General features: G+C 52.4%; 2 protein-coding genes across 5 annotated transcripts in view; one reads left to right on the top strand and one right to left on the bottom strand.

Annotated features, from left to right (window-relative positions):
- Positions 1 to 16,710, top strand: part of TFDP1 (transcription factor Dp-1) — a 41,999-nt gene extending 25,289 nt beyond the window's left edge. For all 4 annotated transcript variants that reach the window (XM_072782295.1, XM_072782294.1, XM_072782292.1 and 1 more), the window contains 9 exons: positions 2,840 to 2,946; positions 6,209 to 6,330; positions 7,402 to 7,567; positions 7,944 to 8,087; positions 8,618 to 8,686; positions 10,464 to 10,615; positions 11,310 to 11,476; positions 12,250 to 12,328; positions 15,394 to 16,710. In XM_072782295.1, coding sequence (XP_072638396.1) covers positions 2,840 to 2,946; positions 6,209 to 6,330; positions 7,402 to 7,567; positions 7,944 to 8,087; positions 8,618 to 8,686; positions 10,464 to 10,615; positions 11,310 to 11,476; positions 12,250 to 12,328; positions 15,394 to 15,541 — 1,154 coding nt within the window. In that variant the 3' untranslated portion in view covers positions 15,542 to 16,710. The remainder of the gene's footprint in view (positions 1 to 2,839; positions 2,947 to 6,208; positions 6,331 to 7,401; positions 7,568 to 7,943; positions 8,088 to 8,617; positions 8,687 to 10,463; positions 10,616 to 11,309; positions 11,477 to 12,249; positions 12,329 to 15,393) is intronic.
- Positions 16,711 to 17,985: 1,275 nt separating this feature from the next.
- Positions 17,986 to 23,534, bottom strand: ATP4B (ATPase H+/K+ transporting subunit beta). Its single transcript, XM_072782296.1, has 7 exons — positions 23,299 to 23,534; positions 22,806 to 22,934; positions 20,979 to 21,092; positions 20,632 to 20,831; positions 19,739 to 19,795; positions 18,770 to 18,868; positions 17,986 to 18,253 (listed from the first exon to the last, which is right to left on the bottom strand). Exons 1-7 carry the CDS (start codon positions 23,408 to 23,410, stop codon positions 18,092 to 18,094), a joined length of 873 nt encoding a protein of 290 aa, XP_072638397.1. The 5' UTR covers positions 23,411 to 23,534; the 3' UTR covers positions 17,986 to 18,091.
- Between the last annotated feature and the right edge of the window lie 1,013 nt (positions 23,535 to 24,547).

The raw sequence follows: 24,547 nt of genomic DNA, 5'->3' as shown, positions 1-24,547 counted from the left end.
CAAAGCCCGAAATGCAGATGGTCACCTGGAGCACACGTTCCCTTTGGTGCACCTGCCCTTGGGAGACTCAGCAGGAGGAGGCCTGCCCAACATTAACTACTGCATTTAGGAGCATCTGTGCACCCGCACAGCCAGCCTGCTAGCACAGAGTAGTGGCTCAGCACCGCAGGAACCCGCTAGATCTGTCAGGATGGTCCCAGCAACGGGGTGAGCGCAGATGCAAGAAGATGTGATACAAGTCAGCTTTCTTTGAGATTTCAAAGGCCCACATGAGTAATGCTTGTATTTTCTTGGATTCACAGGCACAGATGGTGCGTCCTCCAAGCCCTCTGGCAGCAGCTGGGGATAGGGCGGGTCTGCGGGCGGGAAGCTTACCTCTGCTTTTCAGGCCTCTTCAGCAAATAGGGTAAAATGGTCATAGTTAAATCTAGGTTTTGTGGGAGCAGGACTGCTTCAAAGCAATTCTTTGTATTGAAGTTTCTCTCAACAAAACGAGGAAGAGCCCCTGGTGGAAAGGACAGCTGCTACCACTGTCCAGGAAAGGGCTCTGGGTACACATCTGCCTCTCTGCTCCCCCTTGCTCCCTGAGATCCCTGGGGCTCTACATGTTATTTTACAGAAGGACCTTCCTGTGGTTCTGGGTGGTTTGTGTTGCCTTCTATGGGTGGGAGCACTTGCATCTGGACCTGCAGGTCTAGCCCGGGAAAAGCGGCTGCGCCCAGTGCAGCAGTCCTGTGTTCTGTCTTCATTTACGTGACGCGCAAAGTAAGCGCTAAGACGTGTCCTAAGAACCGCCTGATGTTGGCAGTGTGTCATTTGCAGACTGAAAAAACCCATTTTTATCTTTTTTAATGAATCAATCCAGTATTCCTAGAAACCTAGGAATAATAGGTTAAAGCTAATCTATACATGAATCTGAAAAGTGATAGGTTTGTATGTTTTAAATCTCTCTATACAAAGTAGAATAATTTTGCTTTTTGTCTTTTAAAACATTTTGCGTACCTAAAACAATTGTTAAAAATTTGTTTTTGCTACGATATAGATCTCTGTGTTTAAAGGAAAATAAAAACAAGGCATATATTTACAGAAAATAAATATCTATTGGTGTTGGTTGGTAAAAATACTAATATTTAGCCAGTTGGTTTGGTCAACTTCTGCTGTTCAGAAATTATTTGGTTTTTGTGTGTGGCTGTAGGATTCACTGTTTAGCATATTCTGTTCTTTAAAATGCATGGACTTTTAAAGGGCACAAAAAATGAACCTTCAGGCTGGGCTAGATGGCCTCGTGAAATGAAGGAAATGACATCTGCTGCTGCCTGGCGTGAGCCACCACCCTACCCCCCATCCCCCTGCAGGTCCCCCCATCCTCCTGCAGATTCCCCCCTTCCCTTCCCCATCCCCCAGCCGGTCCCCCCTTCTTCCCATCCCCCTCTCAGGATCCTGTTCTCCCCTGCGGTGGCAGCCACAGGAGGCCAGTCTGCTCCAGGAGCCAGCAGGGTTCCTCTTCTCCCCGTAGGGCAGTGACCCAGTGACCAGGAGAGGGGGAGTTGGTCTGCTTCTTCCTGGGGGTGCTCTGGCCCTTCTCCATAGGACGTGGACCAAGCACACTCTGAGGGTCTCCACCCTCCACCTATTTTCCCGGGCATCACTGTCTCTTGTACGCACTCTCTTTATTTATTTCCGCTCTGTCTTCTCATGCCGTCAGGGCAAGGGCTTCATTTTTATGTTTTGAATTTTTATCATTTCTACTTCTTTTGATTTTATTATTTAATATATAAGATGGCTTTTTTTAAAAGTATTTATTTATTTATTTATTTATTTATTTATTTATTTATTTATTTATTTATTTATTTATTTATTTATTTATTTATTTATTTAAGAAACAGAGAGGCAGAGACCTAGGCAGAGGGAGAGGCTGGCTCCTTGCAAGGAGCCTGATGTGGGACTCGATCCCGGATTCCCAGATCACGCCCTGAACCAGAGGCAGACACTCAACCGCTGAGCCACCCAGGCATCCCAAGATAACATGTTTTATCATTTTTATTCACTGTTGTATCCCTAGCACCAAGGACAGAGCCAGGCACACAGAACTCTAATGCTTGGAATGAGTGTTTCTGTTCATCATGTATCCTTCCCCTTTGCTTTGTGATGAGGTCATCTGCGTGTTCAAAGAGGGGGCATCTTCGTCACCAGGCATTTCATTTTTCTTTTCTTTTCTTTTCTTTTCTTTTCTTTTCTTTTCTTTTCTTTTCTTTTCTTTTTTTCAAGATTTTATTTATTCATTTATGAGAGACACAGAGAGAAAGGGGCAGAGACACATGCAGAGGGAAAAGCAGGCTCCCTGCGGGGAGCCCGATGCAGGACTTGATCCTGGGACTGTGGGATCACGCCCTGAGCTGCCCAGGTGCCCCGATTGTTCAATTTCTAAACTAGTTTTGCACACAGAGAAATGCTAGAACATAAGTTGCCTCTAATTGTCACAATTGTAGTCTTTCAAGAGCTGGTATCCTCAGATCCCTGGGGGGTCCCTGCAGAACAGTCTATGTGAGCAGGCAACTCCACAGGGACTTGGGGCAGGTTGGTGATGTGCTTGCAGCCCCTGAGCTCTGCCTCCTGACATGAAAGCACCCAGGAGGGGCTGATTGGGTGGGAGAGCAGGTGGTCGTGTCCATGCAGGTGCTGTGAGGTGTGAGTTAAACTTAGAAGGATTTGCAACTGACCCACAGACCTAAGGTGGGTAAAGTAGGGACCTGTCATCAGAAGCCTCATCATCCTGAAGCTGTCATGTTTAGCCTTAATCCCCAGAACGGAACTAACCTGTTACCTCCTCACATTGTAGGTGTGGTGTCCTTGGTAGCTGTCCACCCCTCTGCAGTGAACACGCTGGGGAAGCAGCTGTTGCCAAAAACATTCGGACAGTCCAATGTCAACATTGCACAGCAAGTGGTAAGGGGCCCTGGGGAGGTGGGCTTGCATATTCTGGATGGTGGCCTCTTAGGCTATGGTGCGGAGGTCGGGGTGTGAGGTTTGCCTTCTGCTGTTCCCTCTCGAATGCTCACTGTGCTGGGATAGTGCCAGATTTCGGGGTGCCAGCGTGCACTCCCCTGGACCAGGCCTGCCTGCAGGTGTGACTGGACAGTGGGGCCTGGCTTAGGCCCGGCAGCTTCCTGGCCTGTGCTGTGTGCCCATGGGTCCCGAGTCTGCCCTGGGGAAGCCGTGTTGAGTTGTGTGTGGGTGGCAGCACCCAGCCTTGACCCTCCTTAGGGTGGACACTCCCTGCCTGGGATGGGGTCCCTGTGGAGCACACAGTGGGCTTAGGGCTCTGTAGACTGTCAGGGTACTGGGACAGGTGTGTCCCTGACTGCCCCACCTGATAAAAGGGGGCAGAGGTGGGTCTGCTCTCCTCAGCCCGTGCTGGGCGCCCCTGTGTATTGATCACCTGTGGGATTCAGTGGGCCCTTCTTGACGGATCTCAGTCAGATTGAAGCCTCCCTGACTCCTGGGCCATGTGTAGCATCAAGAGGAGGATGTTGACTGCCCACCTGAGCTTGCTCAGATCTGAGCTCCCGGGTAACTGTGGATGCGTCCCGTCACTTAGCCCCCGTCAGTAGGCGTGACTGCTTTTCTTAGAGAGTTGCTGTGATATTTGGCTCATCATAGCTTTTAATAAATGTGTTTTTGATGTAAGTTAAATATTCTGTTTTGTTTTATTCTGTAACTCATTTTATTTTTAGGTACTGTGTATCGGACATAGCTTGGGAATACCTCCTTAATTGAGAATCCATCTCTTTTTGTGGCTGTAGATAGTAGGGAAGAAAATTAACATGCACATTTGTCTGTTGGTGCCTTAAACTTTATCAGACCTAAAGTTACATCTCTGGTTGGAGCCTGGTGGTTTCGGAGTGGAGTTAGAGATGGTAACTCCCTTGTGAAGCCCAGCAGGGTGAGCAGCCGAGTACATGTCCGAATGTCTCTCAACTCCATCTGCCAGGCACTTGAGGACAGAAGGACGGGCGCGTTGTGGCTGCGGAGCCTCGTCTTCATGTGATGTGAGCGTGGCTTGGGCTCATGAGGAGCTTGGGCTGCAGCCCCGCCAGAGTCAGTGCCTGCGGGCACAGTTTGTAGGAGAGGACCAGAGAGAGAACAGCCTTCTGTCATCCAGGGAGGCCATGTTCACTGTGAACGGTTAGTTATTGAGTACCTGCTGTATGCCTGGTCCTCTGACTTTCGTTCTCGTTGTGGACCAGATGTGTGAGGAGGTCCAGCTTAGGGAGAAGACAAGAGCAAGTGTGCTGGCTGTGGGGGCCTGGACCAGGTGTCAGGTAGCCCTCTGGTGATGCTCCTTCCCGTCCGTGTGGGTGTCGGTGTCCTAAATCCATTCTCCTGAGAATGTAGCCAACCAAGTCTGCGTAGTATACGTCCAGGAAGTGCCACGAGTGACAGGGCTCCGTGTTTTCCCAAACTGGTGGCCCTGGGCCTCGGCAGAAGCACGTTCTCCACAGTGACCCAGGGCCCTTTAAATGCATATGTTTATTTAAAAGAATCAGAAGGTTCAGGAGGTGTGCCTCCTCTCTGGGAATTTGTCTCTGTTGACCTCTTTTTTTTTTTTCAGAAAGTATGCTGTTGATTTCATGGCTTTTGAATGAGTGATCCACAGTTTGGAAAACACTGTGATGAATCTGTGATCATTAGAAAATGATCAAGTGTGAATTAAAAGAATGAAATTGAGAACATTTTTCTTTCTGTGGTTTGTGGGTCATTAGCACTGACAGGTGACCTGACCTAGGACAAAGTGCCCAGTCAGCTATCCCACAGCCATGGCAGGTAGCACACTCATCCTGCTAAGAAGGGGCCCAAGGGATGTCCCCCTGGCTGCCCAGTGGACACAGAGAGACCCTAGGGTGCGCCCTGCCCCTGCGAAGGGCTGCCCTAGCACCTGGAGCCTGAGGGTGACTCGTTGGACAGCGGCATAATGGCCCTGGGGCACTCAGCTGTGTAGATGCTGGGATGTCAGGTTTCTTTCTTTTTTTTTTTTTTCTTTTTCTTTAATAAATTTATTTTTTATTGGAGTTCAATTTGCCAACATATAGAATAACACCCAGTGCTCATCCCGTCAAGTGCCCCCCTCAGTGCCCGTCACCCAGTCACCCTCACTCCCCGCCCACCTCCCCTTCCACCACCCCTAGTTCGTTTCCCAGAGTTAGGAGTCTCTCATGTTCTGTCTCCATTTCTGATATTTCCCACTCATTTTTTCTCCTTTCCCCTTTATTCCCTTTCACTATTTTTTATATTCCCCAAATGAATGAGAACATATAATGTTTGTCCTTCTCCGATTGGGATGTCAGGTTTCTGAACTGTTTCCTGCATCAGCTCTGTGATGTGGGTGGAGACATGTACAAGATCTTAGAAAACTGGGATTTTTACTTGACTATACACAGCAGTGTGTCTGTCCCCCATGGGAATATTTGCATGTTCACAAGACCGAATTCCGAGTCTTTGTCAAAGACAAAGCAGGCTTTCCCTTTCTTCTGTGAAGAGATGGCGTGGGGTGCTCAGACTCAACCACGTGCAGGGCAGGTCACACTGCCGTCCCCTGAGCCGCTCTTGCCTGGAGTGTGTCTTTTGCTGCTGGTGCTAACTGCCACCTTCCACTGCAGTGTTTAGGGTGCCAGGTCCCCCATGAAGCCGCTGTTGGGGTGAGGCTCCCACACACGGGTGGGCTGGTGGGGCACCACAAGGCCTGCTCTGTGATCCCTTTGTTCCGAGAGTTTTCCTCTTTGTGTTTTGGTCTCACTTGGGGAGCCCTGAAAGAGAGGGCTTCATCCTTGTCCATGTCCCTGAAGGGGGAAGGGCAAGTGAACTAGGGCAAGAGGAACAGTGGGGATGTACCCTGAGGCTTACTCTGTAGGTGCCCCCGCTCTCCACCACCTCCTTGGTGCCTGCTGTTCCGTGGGGCTCGCTGGTGTGGGGGCATTTCCTGCCTCTTCTGGTGAACCCGGGGACACACCTGAGGTCGATGAGGGCACAAGTGCTGATCGATGGCGTCTAACTCAGCAGGGTCAGCTGTCAGGGGCTCACGTGACCGTGTTCTCTGAATTTCTTAGCTAATGGAGCTCAGCAGTGGCTGTAGATGATGGGAAATGTAAAATGGCAGGGTCATATGCGGGACATTTCTGATTGTGTTCTGAATTGTCTCTTTTGACTGTAGGTAATTGGTACGCCTCAGAGACCTGCAGCGCCCAACACTATCGTGGTAGGAAGCCCACACACCCCTAACACTCACTTTGTCTCACAGAACCAGCCTTCAGACCCCTCACCTTGGTCTGCCGGGTGAGCACATTGCCTAGAATTATAACCTCCAGCTCTCTGGGCCATGAGGGCTGGCCGTCATGCCCAGAAAAGATGTAGTCAGGGTACACTTTTCCTCGTAAAGGAGAAGTCTGGCTGCAGGGGGCCGCCTCCCTGCGGTTTGGGGGGAGGGGTCTGCACCATGGAGGGTGGCCAACATGCGATCGGAAGAAGACGAGGAAGCTGGCTTCTCAGCACTTTGGTGACTTTGGCACTTTTTCCGTTTTCTGCACTGGAAAGTAGCATCTAGGGAAGAGTGTGCAAATGTGGTGGATCTCACATAGCCTCACCCGCTGTGGCTCTGTAACTGCTGTTCCACGGGTGACACCCACCTGTAGGAGGGTCCCGGCCCACTGTCACCTTGACCCTGTCTTCCAGTAAGCAGCCTAGTGAGGAAATAATTTTACTCGGAGGTCAGCTCTGTGACTTTCCTTAAAAACAAAAACCTTTTGGGAATTATGTCTGTATTGGTTCCAAAGCAAAAACCGTGATTCCCTGAATCACCCAGCAAGGTGTCTGTCCAGAGCCACCCTTCCCTTGACGTGGTGACTTAAAAAGTTGAGACAGTGGCTTTCCCCCAGTTTGAAGCACACTGTGGTCTTCAGTGTCGGGTGCCCACTGCCACATGGCTGTCATGGTCTCCACATCGCCTTGGCTCCTGGCCTGCTCAAATTTTCCCTAAAAGTTCTTAAATTTGCAGTAAAACTTGCATAATTCTGTGTCAGTGGGCATCTTTTTAAGAAGCAATGTTGGTGTATCAGTACACATCAGATGTGCACTGGCTCCTGCATATCTGATGTGTGTCTACCCTGTTTTTCCTGGGAGCTGATGGAGATGTGAGGCCTGGCCACCTAAAAGTCTGTTTTCTGGCCCCTAAAGAAAGCAAGAGAGCCTTGGCCCCAGGGCTGTGCCCAGTGCACTCTGCAGACGAGCCAGGTCCCCAGGGCCACACCTGGGGTCTCGGCCCATACCCAGCTTGCTAGCCTGTGGGTGGACATGTGTGTCCCCTGGGGCTGGTGCTGAGGGCACCACTGTTCCTTTGTATTTTTGAAGGAAACGCCACAGGAAAGGGGAGAAGAACGGGAAAGGCCTAAGGCACTTCTCCATGAAGGTGTGCGAGAAGGTGCAGAGGAAGGGGACCACGTCCTACAACGAGGTGGCCGACGAGCTGGTTGCAGAGTTCAGTGCTGCCGATAACCATATCCTACCAAACGAATCCGTGAGTATGTGCCGCATGGCAGGGAGACGCCCTGGCGTCGTACTGCTCACTCTTGTTTTCTCTGGAACTACTTGAGACACACAAGTTCAGAGAACAACACAAAAGAATTTTCTGGATCTTTCGGCAGTATGACACTTTATCATCCCCAGATGGTGTCATGCGTGGGCTCTGGCTCCTGTTGGGTCAGCTCCCTGTAGAGACTCCCTTGGAGATCTGTGGGGATGCGCTAGGAGCCATCTAGCCACAGCTGGTGTGTTCACAGGGCATAAGGCGGGTTGGTGGTGTGCTTCCCTGCATGTGGTTGAGTGTGGCGTTCAAGTGTCCACCTGTGAGCTGCTCTGGATGGTTTGGAAAACTTATGCTCTATCCTCCCCAGGCTTACGACCAGAAGAACATAAGACGGCGAGTCTATGATGCCTTAAATGTGCTGATGGCCATGAACATCATCTCTAAGGAGAAGAAGGAGATCAAGTGGATTGGTCTACCCACCAATTCGGCTCAGGAATGTCAGAATTTAGAGGTATGCGGCTAACCACCTGTTTCCCGCTGTGCCCTTGTAGATGTGCCCCCTGTGTAGTGTGTTTGGGGTGGGCATTTCTGGTGTGTGTGCTGGAGGTGCCCACTCAGGGTTTGAAGCTGTGTGTTCCTGGCCTGGACCGGGGGTCGGCTGCTTCCCCAGGCCCCACGCCTGCTCACCAGACATTGGCATGCCATCCGTCTAGCCTCTCTGTGCTCTGTGGGCACTGGCGAGGAGGTGGCCTGCCTGGCCGCGGTTGCTGATCCCCAGCATAGATAAATTCTGAATCCTGACAGCTGAGGTTTGAGTTTTATAGCTGCTGTGTCCGAAGACACTGCCGTGTCCAGAAGATAAGAGAAGATGGAGTGGAGGGTGTGGTTTTGAGATTAAAGAAACTCCCCTTTGTCCCAGGACATGTGCCACGTGCTATAGGCCATCTGTTTCCATGCTGTTAGTTTAGCAAACAGGCCAGGGAGCATGTCCCTAGGGGGCACTGCTAGATGGAATATGATGCCACCATCTTTGTTTTGAAGGTGGAGAGACAGAGGAGACTTGAAAGGATTAAGCAGAAACAGTCTCAGCTTCAGGAGCTCATCCTGCAGGTAAGGGTGCTGCTCTCTGGAGGCAGCTGCTTTGTGTCTGCTGGTCTGGCTCCCTCCTGCTGTGGCATCCCCTGTGCCCTGTGATCCACTGCCGCGTCCCGTGCCTGTGCGCCTTGCATGCAGATGGAGGGCTTTTACCAGGGTGTTATCCTAACTGTCCTGTGTTACTGTTCATTTCTTAACCACACCTCGCTTGCAAACCCTGCGCTGGAGTGCATGGCTGGGAAGAAACATAGAATATCTAGGGCTCAGTGCCGTGCAGCCTTGGTGCCTACCTCCTGGGGAAAATCTCCGCTTTGAGATCTGAATGCACATTTCACAAGCACCCACTGAGTCGGGCACAGGTGTCCTTGATGTAAACTTTCACAGATGAGGGTCTTCTTCCCAGAGAGAATGGATGTATGGGTGAGCACATGTGCTGCACGCGTGCTGCTTATCACAGTCTAAATGACGGGAGGGATGCCTTGTGGAAGGTAGCATGTGAAGCTTCCCCAGGGACAGGTATGAAGTGCGTTCTGAGTACCAAACCCCAGACCAGGGGTGTGAGATGGGCAGCATGTGTGGTTGGGGGACGTGTGCCGCCATCCCCGTCCCTGTAGGGTCCTGGAGATGCCCATTCAGGGTTGGAAGCAGAAATAACAAACATACCAGGAGCTTGCTGGAGTGGGGGCTGGTCCCTGGATTGAGGCTGTGTGGCACTGGGCCATCCAGCTGGGGCCTACGGTGTGCGAGTCAGCTGCTGTGGAACTGGTGGTTGGCCAAGGAAGGGGACATGGCTTAGCCGTGATTTATTGAGGTGCTCATGGACCCCAGGGCTGTGAAGCCACAGGCCCCATGGTAAGGTTGGAGGGAGCATGGGGAACCCTGGGGTCCTGGGGGAAGTGCAGTGGGGTCTGAGGACAGGCCTGGTGGCTGATGTCAGGAGATCTTCAAACACGGGAGAAAGCAGAGGGGAGGGGTCAGTGAGAGGCTTAGTGATAGCTGCTGGCCCAGTGCCTGCAGACTGCAGCGGAGGGTGTAGTCTAGCCATGCTGGGTGCACTCGGCACGGGGTACCTCGGTCACTCCTCCACCCTAGCCTTTGGTGCAGGGAGTGCTTTGGTGGACAGGATGTGGCTGCAGAGGGCAGTAGGGCAGCACGTGCATGTCTGTCAGCAGTGGTCCCTCTCTTCGGCTCAGTTCCCTGTGATATCCACAGCACACGAGGCTACTTTAAAATATCCAGTCACTGCCTCTCCTGCCTAGCTGTGAGCCCCAAGTCCCCTCCCAGGCGCTGTGGCCTGGGGCTAGCTGAGGAGGGAGGGGTGCTTCCTGGCTTTCACCTGACCACACGCGAGTTATGGTGAAGGTGTACGTCACTGCAGAGCTCAGGGCCCACACCCTCAGAGCCCTGTGCCAGCGGGTCTGCAGATGTTTGCTGCTCCAGGTCCGTATGGGGGCATGGCCCCATGTCTGCCTTCTCGGGACCCAGAGGGGCAGGAGGAATGAAACATCCAGCATTGATGCGTTTCTTTTAACCATTCCCGGGAGACGTTTTTATCTCAGTGGCCTGAGCATTTGCCTCCATTCCCCTTGGGCTGTTTGGTGTTCAGGGTGTGCATCCTCTGCTGAGCCCTCAACGGGGCCTGCGTCTCCCCCTGGTTTGCTCTGGCCTCTCACGGGCCTGACCCCTGTTGCTGTCCTGTGGGGTTGGGCAGAGTTGTTGGGACACCTATGGACAAGGCCTTCGATTGGTGGCAGCTGGTGTGAGCAGCGTGCTGGTGGCTCATCTTTTTTAGCAAATTGCCTTCAAGAATTTGGTGCAGAGGAACCGCCAGGCGGAGCAGCAGGCCAGCCGGCCGCCGCCCCCCAACTCCGTCATCCACCTGCCCTTCATCATCGTCAATACCAGCAAGAAGACCGTGATCGACTGCAGCATTTCCAACGACAAGTAGGTCCATTGATGAGTGGGCCCCTACTCTGAGGTCCCAGCTGAGCCTCAGGTCAGCGTGGAGAAAGCCAGTGTCACACTCAGAAGTAGCATGTTCACTTTTTTTTTTTAAGATTTTATTTATTTATTCATGAGAGACACAGAGAGAGAGAGAGAGAGGCAGAGACACAGGCAGAGGGAGAAGCAGGCTCCATGCAGGGAGCCCGACGTGGGACTCAATCCCGGGTCTCCAGGATCACGCCCTGGGCCAAAGGGGATGCTAAACTGCTGAGCCACCCGGGCTGCCCCCACTTACTTCTTTATAGAAGTATCTAATTTGTGATTATTGTATATAGTCTTTCAGTGTAATGAGATGATAGACTTCTTTTTCACATCCCTGGTTTTGTGTTTATCTCTTAAAATGTAAAATCTCTCAGGGTTATTATTAGCGCATCCGTTTAAACCTTGTACAAGCAGTAGCCAGTGTTCAGTTTCAGCATTGGCCTGAGGTGTGGGCAGTTGCCCCACGCTCAGCTCTGTGATGCCTGCTGCTTCTGCGGTGATGGGTTTTGTGGGATGCCAGATGAGAAAAGGTCCTGGGAGGCTGGGCTGAGTGACTCTGCTTGGGGCCCCATGTGTCCCGTGTGCCCCACATGCCTGCACCGTCAGGAACGTGGCATGTGGTTCATTTTCCGGTGGCGACTTTGTCTCTCAGGTTTGAGTATCTCTTCAACTTTGACAACACGTTTGAGATCCACGATGACATAGAAGTGCTGAAGCGCATGGGGATGGCCTGTGGGCTGGAGTCCGGAAGCTGCTCTGCTGAAGACCTGAAGATGGCTAGGAGTTTGGTGCCGAAAGCACTGGAACCCTATGTGACAGGTCAGTCTTGTCCGGTCCCCTTGGTGGCCATGGGGCCAGATCCCCGCTCTGGATGTGTGGCCCGCCTTTGCAGAGGCCAAACCCAGCACTGGGCACCAGGAGTGGACTCAGCCAGGAAGGGGGCCCTGGGGCCGTGAGGCGGGTAGGGTACAGGGCCGGCAGGCTGGACGCCATATTGGCATTGTGTGGTTTATGTGACGGAGGTATTAAGTTAGGATTTCACCTTCTGGGTTCAAGAAGGCAGGGACTGGAATGTCAGAGGGTGTGGACGAGGTGGGTGGTTGACCTCTGAGGTCCCACAACCAGAAGAGGCTCTGGGGAGTGCTGTGCTCTGCCTCTTCCCGATGTGGGGGTGAGGACGGGTTTGCCTGGGGGGCAGTTCTCTGCTTTCGCTGCCCTTCTGGGGACTCCTTTGAGGAGCCATGGGGTTGTGGCCACGGAGGGGCTTTGTGGTGAGAAGGCTGCTGGCCCTGCACTGCCTGGGGGTGTGGATCTCCTCCCAGAGCCACTGGGCTGGATCAGACACCACAGCAGCTGCCAGCAGTGCATGCCATCTCCTGGGATGGGGAGTCAGGGTTGGTCCTCCTGCTCTCGACCCCACTTTCAAACAGTGTCCATTTACGGGACAGCTGCATGGTCATCAGTGATCACGTAAACCAAGGACTGGGTGCCTTCTTGGGCAGGATGGCTGGTGTCCTGGCACAGAAGCTGCAGGGCGGGTCAGCTGTCTGGCCTGTACCTGTGACCTTTGCCTTGTTTTCTTCTCATTTCAGAGATGGCTCAGGGATCAATCGGAGGGGTGTTCGTCACGTCATCAGTTTCAACCTCAAATGGCACAAGGCTCTCTGCCAGGTACTACAGCTCTGGGCTGGCTGGTGGGTGGAGCCCCTGGCTCTCCTGAAGACCGTCCTGCCTCCTCCAGGGCTCCCCACTGGCTCCCTCGCGTGGATGGCGGATCCCCACACTCTGCCCACAGTTTTGGCTGCTCCCGGCCACAGCTCCTCTTGAGCTGCATCCCCTGAAGGCCCATCGTAGCTCATCCCCTGGGTACACAGGATCCTCTTGCTTAGGGTTTCTTCCCCCTAAAACATCAAAGTGATGCGCGTGCCTTTTATTTGTTAAAAAGTAGGATGCATTGAAGGTAGGGCTGGAATTGCCTGAGCTCTTGCTGGCAGCCTGAGGGATGGGGTGTTTCTCCGTCTGTTTCCTATTTCTGTTTAACACAGTTGAGATCACAGTGGACATAAAACTTTATCCCTGCTTTCTTTTTTTTAAGATTGTATTTATTTGAGAGATAGAGTGTGTGTGCACAGGAGCACGGGGAGGGGCAGAGGGAGAGGGAGATGGGGACCCCTCGCTGAGCAGGGAGCCCGATGTGGGGCTCAATCCCAGGACCCTGGGATCATGACCTGAGGCCAAGGCAGATGCTTCATTGACTGAGCCACCCGGGGCCTCTGTTTTTTGCTTTATTATTTACTGTATGTGTTTTTTTGTGTGTGTTACTGAAGTTTTATTATTTAAATCACCATGTAGTAGCCTTTGAACTAGCCATCCTGCAAAAGCAGGATTATGTTGTCGCTGGGTATTTATCTTAGTTTTCTAAAGATTAACATAAGATAATTTCTGCATTAAGTATTGACAAAACAATGGTTTTATTAACTTTCATGTTATGTTATACGTTATTATACATATTGTCTCATATCAGTCTTAAATACTAATAAATGTCTAATTTCTTGAAGCGTGAAATAGATTAGTGGTCTATAGGTTCAACAGAATGGAATTGATCTGCTCAAGGGTGATGTGGCGCTCTGTGGCCGTCACCGGCTTCTGGGTTCTGTGACACGAGTGAAGCTCTTGACTTGCGCCATGCGATGGGCTGGCTGTGGGGTTGTCACCGCAGTCCTTTGTGTAGTATCTGGCCCCCATCAGATTTAGGCAGAGGTCAGCTCAGTAGGTGGTCGTAACCTTCCCGCTGTGCACGGGTGGTTGTGAGTCTGTGGGATGCTGAGCACTGGTTATTCCAAGAGGCGGAATTTGGGTATTAATGCAGGTTTATAGCAAGGTAAGGAGAGCCACTACCATTTCAGAAGAAAAACTAGCGTAGAAACTGGCACTGATACTTTACCGAGGCACAGTGATTTCTTGGACAGTTAGGTGGTTCCCACTTAGAAGAAAAGATGCAATTTGAAGTAGTTTTTTGGCTAAATTTTTTTACCCTTTCTGACTTTTTTGCTAGGCTGGATTTCACAGATGTGGAGTTCCTTTGTCAAAGACTGTCACCTTTAATAGTTTTTAATCATATGGTGTTCATTAATTCTAGTAAAAGGCATTAAAATATATACGTGTGGTTGTATGTCAAAGAAAAGCGTTTGTTGGAGCCACGGCTCTGGCCTGTGGTAGGTATGGGATGCTATAGCCTTGGGGCTCCCACCTGCATTGCCAGGTGAGAGTGGCGCTCATCAGCCCACGCCCCAAACTCCCTCTTCTTCGAGCGTAGAACAGCCGTGTTTTCTGTGTGGTTCTACCCTCCTGTGTCCTGTCCTGTTGAGGCAGGTGACTGAAGGCCTTCCCGTTGAGTAGCAGAGAGGATGCTGAGCATGGGGTTTCTGCTGGGGTGACCTCCAAACCCCTGTGTGGTTATGGGGTGTCTGGCTAGAATCTGGAGGAACTCTGTTGAGCTTTAAATTCTAGACTGGCATCCCTTCCCTTTAGTATGTGGTGTTTCTTAGAATACCTTTTCTTCTCAATTACTAAGAAATCACAATGACTTTTGACAATAGATTATACTTCTCAGGGGACGTGTGCACCTCATAGGGGGTATGGGCTGTCACCTGCTGGTGCCCCGAGACGGTGTCTGACCCGCTCTGCTGGGTCCTGAGGGGTGGTGCCTGAACCCAGAAGTCTTTCCTCAGGATTGCGGCTTTTTAAAGATCTCTCTAGGCCAGGGCCTTCTTGCCCAAGGCACTGTTGATATTGGGGCTAGAGGATTCTGTCATGCACCTTGTGCTGTGCCTAGTGAGGTGTTTAGTGGCACCCTTGGGCTCAGATGCCCCCCAGTTGTGATAGCAGAGGAGGTTAGATGTGCCCTGTTGAGACTCTCAAGGGTACAGGGGCAACGTAGACAGGTTCCAGACACCCGTCTGAGGGACCAGAGTGTAGGCAGCCCTGCTTCCCAACAGTACCCGCCCTGCAGGTCTGCCCCCCTGGGCTCCTGGACCTTGCCCTGCCACCCCCCTGGCTTTGAGCAGCTGCTGTTTCATGAAATGGTAGAAGGCTATGGGGTCCTTGGAGTTGTTTCTAGAAGTGCAGGTTGCAGAGCATCTGAGCGAGACTCATCTGTCACACAGCTCGTCTTCCTAGGCTCTGCACTGATGCCAGAGGAGCTGAGGGTGGGGCCTGGGGGACTGTGGACACATGCATTCACACAGCATCACTCAGGCACATACATGTGCACATGCACACCCACACATGCACACTGACTCAACACATGCACACACACAACACACGTACATGCACAACCACACATGCACACACAACATATGCTTACACGTACAGCACATGTACAGACTTGCTTGGCATCTGGGGAGCCACGTCTTTTCCTGGGGGCCCCTTTTTCCTAACATGTTTTCGGCTCCCTCCTGGAGATGGAGGGGGTCACAAGGTCAAGGCCCAGAAGGAGCCGTGGGTTTCCAGCTGGAGCATGTTGGGGTTTTGTCGGCAACTTGGTCACTGACATCGAGGTCCTGTCAGTGTTGCTCGTTTCTGTTCTGTCGCAGAGGACGGCTCGGGAGAAGTGCCGGGCTCACAGGGGTGGATGTCGGGGGTCCCTGATCTGCCCACATGGTAGGGAAAGCCCCTTCCCCCCCAGGAGCCAGCCCGCGTCCCACCGACTGCCTTGTCTCGCCTCATCCTCACAGTGACCTGACCAATGGTGCAGACGGCATGCTGGCCACGAGCTCCAGCGGGTCTCAGTACAGCGGCTCCCGGGTGGAGACCCCTGTGTCCTACGTTGGGGAGGACGAAGAGGAGGACGATGACTTCAATGAGAATGAGGAGGAGGACTGACGCCCGCCCGTGGCCCGCCCTCACGGTCTACATCGGGAACACCGCTTTCGGAAGAGACTGCTTCTGCCGCGGGCGTGTGTTTCTTCCTGGCCTCCTCCCAAGGAGCCAGCGGTGAGCTGATGGCGCGGCCGTGCGGCCCCACTGAGCAGGCAAGGGCTGTGCTCCTCGGGGTCCTGGGGGGAGCTGTGGTGCGCTTCCATGCCAGCGGCGACACAGGGCCTTTCTTCACTGTCTAGGATTTTGTTTTCATTGTCTGTTTCTCATTCAGAGTTCGCTTTGCCCCCCAATTCTTGCTGAGTGTGCCGAAGCCGTGTGCCCCATCCACGTCGCGACAGTAAAATGCAGTGTGGCCGTGGCTGGTGCACCTGGGCACCATGTGTCTGCAGTGTGTTGGGAGCGGCACAGCTGCTGGGGGCATGTGGCCCCCTCCTGATGCCCCCACCTCTTGGGGCGTCTGGGGGCCCGGCAAGCAGCAGGGCTATGCTCCTCAGCATTCAGCGCCAGAAACTGTATCATGACTTTATTTACCCTTAAATTATATTGACTGTGTGATTCCATCAAGTTTATGCCTTTTTTTTTTTTTTTTTTTGCTCTATGTTGCAGCAAACAATTTGCAAAGTTCTTTCTTTGTTTTTGTTTTGTTTGGTAAAAGTTTACTGCCGTGCTGGTGCAGCTGCGACAACTGTGGAAGGCTCGGAGCACATTTGCTCGTGGGAGGTCCGCCTGATTTCTTACAGGCGGGGTGTGGAAACTCCTGTGTAGTCGTTTACATACCTACACGTCTGTCATCTAAGGACACGAACTGAAACAAACGTTATTTGTTTCGTGAGCATCTTCCTGTAATCTATGATGAAGTTGACATTAAATATAGAGAATGTTCTAACAGTTTTTTAACTCAAAATTTGTCAATCATTTTTAATAGTTCTTTTTTTATAAAAAGAAAAAGGAATTTCAGGACAGGCAGTATAGTCCCTTTTAAAATTTATTCACAAAGAACCATTAACCGCACAGTTGCTGTCAGCTGCCTGTTCTAAACAATAGTCTTTTTATTGAAACACAAATAAACTTTTCTGTAATATTTTATGGAATATAAAGAGACTTTAATTGTTTGACTTGTTTAACTTGGCACTGTTAGTTTTTATTAATAAAACGCGCATGGGCATTTTAAACACGCTCTGTGTTCCTCTAATTCAGGATTCTGGTCCATAAGTCAATTTATCTTCTGTGTCAGTATTGCTTGTCTCCAAGCAAGGGGTCGGGGGCCCAGTGGACACAGCCCAAGTGCACCTGCCCTCCCAGGCCCTCAGAGTTGACCCAGATTCTGGGGGTTTGACTTTCAGGAGTGAGGTCGTGAGGTGAGAAAGGATGGTGAAGTGTTCACCGCAGGCCTTGGAGGGGTGTCCGTGGTGCTATGGGAGGAAGTGGCCTTTCTTGCCAGTCTGACTTCCTGCCAGTGTCCCGAGGGCAGCGGGACCTGGGGGCGGGTGAACGTGCAGCTGCCATGTTCTGGTGCTCCCTGCCTGCTGCATGCAGGTGGAACCCGTGGAGGTGACCTGTGCTGGGCATCGTGGGGGCAGCAGCTCGCAGACCGCTGGCACATGGGTGTCTGACATCTTTCCCACCCTCCGCTGCGTGGGGCCTTGTAGCTCTGTTGGTGGTGACTTTGTGCCTGGTGCTCACAGGGGATTAGGGTACCAGGCTGTGTGAGATGACTGGGGTGGAGGGGGCGAAGCTCCAGGAGCGCAGGGCTCTCAGTCCAGGCTTTCACAGGGGGCTTCAGGGAGACGCCCGCTCATCCCTGGGAGTCGGAGGGTGGGCTTGTGTCCGTGGCTTAGACCGTACCCCACATGTGCTGCCCTCCTGCCTCGCATGCCTACCTCCTGCTGCCGCATGGGTTCTCAGGGGCATCCTGCTCCAGCCTTGTCTGAATTTCCCCCAACAGGGGATTGAAACTTTAAGAAGAAGATTTTAAAGAGAAAGTGATTTTGTTACATTTTTCCTTTATCAGAAGAGACATGATTGTTTAACATAGTACCTTTAATGTGTTTTAGTTTTACAGTTTGGGAATTCTGTTCTTTAAGAGCAAGCCTTCAGAATGCCTGATAAGTAGTGTTTCTATGGGAGTGGGAGCAGTCTTCACGTAGACACGGGGACTGGGATGTCATTGAAGTTAAAAAGACTAGGGAATAGTGAGGAACATGAAGTCTGCTGCTGCCTCAGGGTCGCCACATTGGCCTAGTGTTTTTATCGTAGCTACTGATTCTGGGTCAAAGAGCAGAAAAGACTGAGCGAGAGGCTGTTGATTGTCACACTAGGTGCCTAGTGCACAGCTGCCTGCAGTTCCCGGGCGTTTAGAGGCCTGGTGGGGGTGTGGGGGGGTGCAGGGGGCAGCGGGCAGCTAGGAAGAATGCAGAGGGCAGGGGGTGGTGGGCAGCTGGGGGGTGGGGGGTGACGGGCAGCTGGGGGGTGGGGGGTGGGGGGCGACGGGCAGCTAGGAGGAGTACAGGGATGGCAGGGGGGTGGGCAGCCAGGGTGCAGCCTCCTTGCTCTCTACTGCTGAATGGTGAGCTTGAACTCCACTTTCCCTTCATAGGGGTCATGGGGGTTGTCAAAGGTCACATAATCTGCCAGGATCTTGCACACAATGAGGACTTCCGTGTTTCTGGGGACATTGAGAAGCTTCGCGGCGACCAGAGGGTTGCTGTAGTGGGGCTGGAACGTGAGCGTGGAAACGGGAGGAGGAGAGAGTTAGAAACTGCACGGCAGGTGCCCTGTCGTGGCAGCCCCTGCCTGCTCTGTTCTCATGTGGCCTGCAGCACCTGCTCAGCAGCCCTCGCACTCTGCCACATGCAGGAGAGCTGGTCTGGGGGTAGGGAGACCACACCAGTGACAAAGTTAACTTCAAATTATATTTGATGAAAATTAGTATAAAAATAAAACAGGAAAAATTGCGAGATTTGGAGGAAGTGCTTTAAAATGGGTATGTGGTTGTCTAAAAGGATTTGGGAAGCTCTCGGAAAAGAATTAGGTTTGACATTTGTGTTTCACAGGAGAGCTGTGTGTTTTCAGGTAGGGAAACACCCAAAGAGCTACACAGTCAGAACGGGCCAAGGGACACCTTTGTTTCACTTGCATGGGTAAAACATTGATGGCTTTCCTTTTGCCAATCATGCTAATAACTTTGAGATGATTCTGCAGCTGTTGTTGGGAGAAGTGGGACAAACCTACCTGCGCCTTTTTCCCGTAGTAAGGGAAATAGCGAAGGCTGAAGGTACCGTTGGGTGGGTAATATTCCACCTGCAGGGGCCGGTCATCCTTGTGCTGGTCCTGGGGGCAGAGAGGCTATGGCCTGAGAGAGGCAGGATCTGGGTGCGTGTGTCTGCACATGTGTACGTATGCACACGTGCAGATACAAACACTTCATTGTGCAATTAGCATGCGTTAGATCTAACCTTTATGATGAATGCTGAGATCTCATAGGGACGTTGTTTGTTCATTTGCACAACCTTCCATGGCCTATCAAACTTGGATTTTTATCATTTCAAGTCCTTGTAGAATAACAAGATTGATAGAGAAGGTGCCTGTTTGTCCATCTGTGGGAATGAAAGCTGCGGAGGCTGAACTGGCTACAAGTTTGAGAGACTTTCTAGGTAAGGGTCTCTGCTCGTGTGGGGTATGTTTCTCGTCATTATGAGAGCTTGTGAATCTCTCGGCGGATAGCCAGAGCTTGCCAGTCAGTCTTGGGGGACACTCTGACATCTGTTAGAAGCCCAGGTCAGCCCACATGTGTGGATGAGTGGCTACAGAAGGACCCAGAACCAGAGAGACAGGCTGGGGTGGGAGCTGTGGCTGCTCACAGGAGTCTTCGGGCGAGGCCACGACTGGGAAAACAAGCATTAGGGAATGTTCAGTGACAAGAAGTTTGGGTATTTTTGTGTTGTGCTTAAGAACTGTTTTTGAGTAAATTAATACCAACTCAGTTTTTTCCAAATTGCCCCCAAATTCTTTGAAGTGTGTTAGTGATACACTGTATGCTTCTTGTAGCAAAACAACAAAGATAGGCTGTTCTTCTTACTAGATTTTTGTTCCCTATGAGAAAGCTGCTCTGAGCGGTGGTTCGTGTGACCAAGGATCGAGACAGCCAGGCAGCTGAGGGGAACTGAGGGGGAAGCGGCTCTGGGGCGGCCGCGCACTCACCAAGAAGGTGCAGTCGGCCCTGGGCGCTGTGCTGTTGCTGGGGAGGAAGTTCACGATCTGGAAGGGAAGGGTGTCCTTGTGGCTCTCCATGGGCTTCTGTCCCAGCTGTGGTTCCTGCCAGCAGGTGGCAGAGCTGGACAGGAGGACCTGAGCTGTAGCTGCCACCTTCTGGTGCTCTGCGGTGCCCTGAAGTGGAGTGCCCAGGGCAATACTGCCCTCCCCGCATACCTTGTGTGCATAGCTTCCCCTGCCAGGTGGCCACGAGACCTAGCAGGGACCCAGGAAAGTGTGCAGCTCACAAATGTGGGGCTTCCTTTGGTCTCAGGACGGAAGGTTTGTATTGCTGAGTAGAAGCTGGGAACCCCTGGCCGCACCTGCTGGCCAGCATGGAGCACAGACCCTCCAGCCCTCCCGCCCTCCCCTGCACCCCAAGGCTGGGTGGACTGTGCTCTCCTGTGGTTTGCTTGTACTGGCCTGTTCAGCCTCCCTCATGCCCGGCACAGCCCCTGGCCCAGAATGAAAATGAAAACCTCTACCCTGGAAGATTCCCAGCTGTCCTTGTGGCACCTGTGTACAGCTGGCTGCTGTCAAGCTGTCCTGTACATGTGGCCGCCCCAAGCAGCCCGGACTCTACTGCTCAGTGTCCAGATGCTGCGGACCACGAAGTCAGGGCTGTGTCTGAGATGTGTTCAGGTTGTATTTGGGGAACGGTCAACTCCAGAGCCAGCGTGACGCAGGTATGAGCTGAGCGAAAGTGCAGGGAGGGATGGGGCCGCAGTGCATGTCCCCACCCTGCTGCCTAGGTCCCAGCCAGGGATGCCTGGGGTCACACACAGCTGTCTCCACAGGGGCCCTCAGGCTGGGTCCCTGGTCTGCAGCCCTTCAGGACTCACCCTGTTCATTTTAATAATAAAACACGGCTTTCCTTCTGCAAAGCCGAAGTTGGGGTCTGTCAGGCCTGAGCAGTTTTGCAGCATGTCTGCCATGAACTTGCAGGAGAACTTGGTGTGATTTGGGGCCCCAAAAACATCCTGAAAGAAGTACTTCTCAGAGGTACAGTTGATATTGTCCTCCTGGGATGTGGGCGAGTAGCCTGCTGGAACACACACACACACAGCTGTGGCTGCCTGCCTCCACCCACAGCCACCTGGGGCTGGCTGGACAGTGGGAAGCCCGTACCCCTCAGTGAGATTGTCTTAGAGGAGGGAGAAACAGAGATGGGAAGCATGTGAAACGTCACCTTCCAAGAAGTTGTGGAGGATGTTCACAAGGTCTACCCAGGTCCTGTTGTCAGAGACGTTGTAGGAAATGTCCAGGCCTTTCTCCCCATAGACATCGGGCCTCAAGGTCACCCCTGGAAAGAGACACATTCAGTTCCCCCCAAAGTATCCATCCACACCCAGCCACTTGCTGTGGGGATGGCAAGCGCCATGCAGAGGTGGCCTGGTCCAGTGGCCAACCAGGGCCCCTGGGCGAGGAGGCTGCGGCCTGGTGTCCTCTGCAGCCATGGCTCAGCAGGGACCCTGCCCACCTGGAAGCTCACCATCAGCGCCAGGCCTGCCCAGCTGCCTGGTTGGACTGCATTGCTAAGTGAAGATGTATTTGAAGGCGCATTTGAACAATCTTCGCTGGTTTCATTAAGTACAAAAGCAATGTGACAATGTGTGTTGTATAAAAAGAAAAGATGCGTGTATAGGAGTCGGAACATCCACAGACATCCTCGCGTCTGTGAGCACAGATGCACAGACCTGTGTCTTAAGTTAGGGAAATGGGATCCTACCACTCAGGTTCTACCTTCCTTCTTCCGTTTTCCAGTGCCACGTGTAAGCGTGCCATCAACAAGCTGACTCCCCGCCTTCTTCCCACAAATACTGTCATTTCTTTGCTGTGTGAACGTTCCACAGTTTACAAAGCCAGCCCCCACGTTGATGTTACTTTTTAACTAATTAAGCTAGCATTCTCTTGTTTCATGGACCACGTGGAAGTCACGGCTGTACGTGGTCTAAATTAAAGGCCTTGAGAGGATCTGACCAAGGAGACAAAGGGGGTACCGCTCACGAGTGTCTAATCCATGCAAATGCCACAGCTGCTTCCCAGGGTCTCATGGCTTGTTCATCCAGGACCGTGTCTCTCTCCCGCTCCCTGTGACCCCTGTCGTGTCCTTGGGTTTGTGACGTATTGTATCTGCTCTGAAGCTACGGTGAAATCTCCCATGTCTTATCTGTTGGTTGGCTCTAAAAATGATACCCAGTAAAGCACTTTGGTGTTGTGGTCACCAACCAGAAGATTCACCAAGACCCCAGCACAATGGTGGGGCTGCCCGAGGACACATGCCCGCCTTGGCTCCAGCGTCTGAGACCACCGTCTCCTGTCCCTGGGAAGTGCTGGTGCTGCTGTGGCCATTCATGGCTGCCTTCCGAAGTACTAGGGACATGTGAGTGAGTGACTATACTGGCAAGTGTGTTTCCTCCTTTACCCCTGCCTGCCCTTCCGGGTTGGTGTGTGCGGGCAGCTGGGGGCGGCCACCTTCCCCGGGACCTGGGAGGTGCCGCCTCTGTTTCAGGCCTTGGAGTCATGTGACGCCAGTGACCTCTTCATCTTGGTGCCGACTCAGGAGAGTTCTGTGCTCAGCCTTTGTTCTGAGCCTCTGTCCTCAAACGGGACAGTAGACAAACTGCTCTTTGAGAAAACCACGTTGTGAGCTGAACTCGTGTCTGGAAGCGCTCCCCCCTCAGAGAGTCCTCGGTGCTCAGAGGTGTCTCCTTCCCACAGACCCTTCGTCCCTAATGGCCCTGCCAACTGCCTTGCCTGTCCCCCTAGGTGTGGTATGGCTGTGTTTATCAGCAGGTGAAGTAAGAGATGTAAGGATCTATACCAGATCTGTTTTAATAACTGTAACCTGGGGCACCATCCTCAGAAGGGGTGGAGGGGCTGTCTACACCCCAGTGGCCCCTCAGATCCTTGGGCTCCCTCTCTGGGCTTTGTTCTTGGCCAGGCAGCTCTAGGACCGAGCATTGCCCCCATGCATGGGATCCTGGTGTCCATGCTGAGCCACCAGCCCCATTACCTGGTGATTTTAGCTGGTCTTGGTAGTCAGGCGTGTATGGGTCAAGTGTGCACATCAGCGTGTAAATGCACAGGGCAAAGATTCCAGTCATCACCACGTAGAAGGCTACGTAGTAGAGGCTGATCCACACTGTGGGGAGAGGCAGGTGAGATGCAGCTGGCGAGGGTGGGATTCAGCATCACTCAGTGTAGATAGTGCGTTCGCACACATGCAGCCATCGCTTCTGTCAAGGTCCAGACTGTTCTCACCACACAAGAGATGCTTTGTACCCCTTCACTTAAAAGTCTTTAAAAATTGTAAGTTTTAGGAACATAGCTTTAAAAAGGTTCTTTTCAAACCTAGGGCTAAACCTTTTGGGCTGACCCTCAGATATTCCCACTTTGTAAGCATCTGCTGTCGGCAGGGATCAGAGCTGGAATGGGCTTCTGGGGTCACCTGGTGAGGGACAGCCCCTCCCCGCCTCCCCCCCCACCCCCGACCCCTGGGCACATACCCCACCGGGACAGTGTCCGGCCCAGCATCTGCCCCGTGTCTGGGTTCCAGCAGTAGCGCTGGAACTCCTCCATCCGCTGGCTGCATGACTTTTTCTCCTGTAGTGCTGCCATCGTCCCGGCCCCTGGAGTCCCCTCCTGCAGAACACGGGTGCTCCCCACACTAGCCTGACAGGAGGAAGGTGGCCTCTGGGTTTTATCGTCTCCTCCTCTGGAGGTCAAAGGCACTGTGGAGACTGGCCCCAGGGAAAGCACCAGGGCGTTTTTGAGCACACCTTGCTATCCAAACACAGGTATCAGATGCCCCCCTCCTTGCCAGCCCCTCCTCCCAGGACGTCCTTGGCCATGTCCTTATCTGTTCTGATACGACCAAGGAGAACGACTGTGGTGCAGGAGGAGGAGTTCTTCAGCTCCAGAGGAGAGATGGGAGCAGTGCAGGATGAACAAGGACAGGTCTGGGTCCGACCCTGGCATGGTGCCTGAGGTTGTCCTGGTCTGAGTCAATGGGGGTGGTGACCCAGGGGGCTCCTGTCACTCATGCCTGCAGGTTATCACTTGCTGGAGAATACATCTGACAGCGAAGATGAGGCTAGTGTGCAAAGGGTCAGAGGCTCTGTTCTAGACGAGAGGGTTCAGAAGGTTCCCGTCTTAACCTCCCTGGTCACTCCTGTTGCTTAGTATAGGTGATGAGGCTCATGTTGTTGGGGTGGTGCTGGGGTCCTTTAGGATTACTTTGTGTCCATGGAGGAAATGGAGGTCACAGCCATACCATCTAGAGGTACCTTCTAATATTTAATGCACACCAGTCCTTGGCATCTTGTTGAAATGCATTTCTGACTCAGTGGGGACCCACTGGACCCAGGGGCTCCTGGTGAGCTGTGTAGGTGGCTTTAGGACTATAGCAATGTCCAGGCAGGGGACACTTGGCCTGACAGCACATCCGAATCAGCTGGGTTGCCTTGGATACTTCTGACAGCTATTCCACCACCGTCAAGTTACTCAGCGAGCCGACCTGCCAGGTGGCTGGAGTACCCAGACTCCTGCAAGTCCCCCAATTAGCTAGATGTGCCACAGAAGTCTTTTCACAGGTATCTAAGTCAGAGCCTGATTAAAATAGTGAGTGTTATGCACAAAGACCTAGAATTTCATTTCTTGTCACATCTAGTTTTTCCCTCTGGAGGACCTGTGTAGCCAAATCTGAAGGTTTCTTGGGGAAGAAGAATAATGAAAAATGCTCTTCTAGTTCTGCCT

Source organism: Canis lupus, chromosome 17 (genome assembly GCF_048164855.1).
Source record: "Canis lupus baileyi chromosome 17, mCanLup2.hap1, whole genome shotgun sequence".
Lineage (NCBI taxonomy): Eukaryota > Metazoa > Chordata > Mammalia > Carnivora > Canidae > Canis > Canis lupus.
Note: the sequence above shows the minus strand (reverse complement) of the source record. Positions and strands in the feature narration are given on the sequence as shown.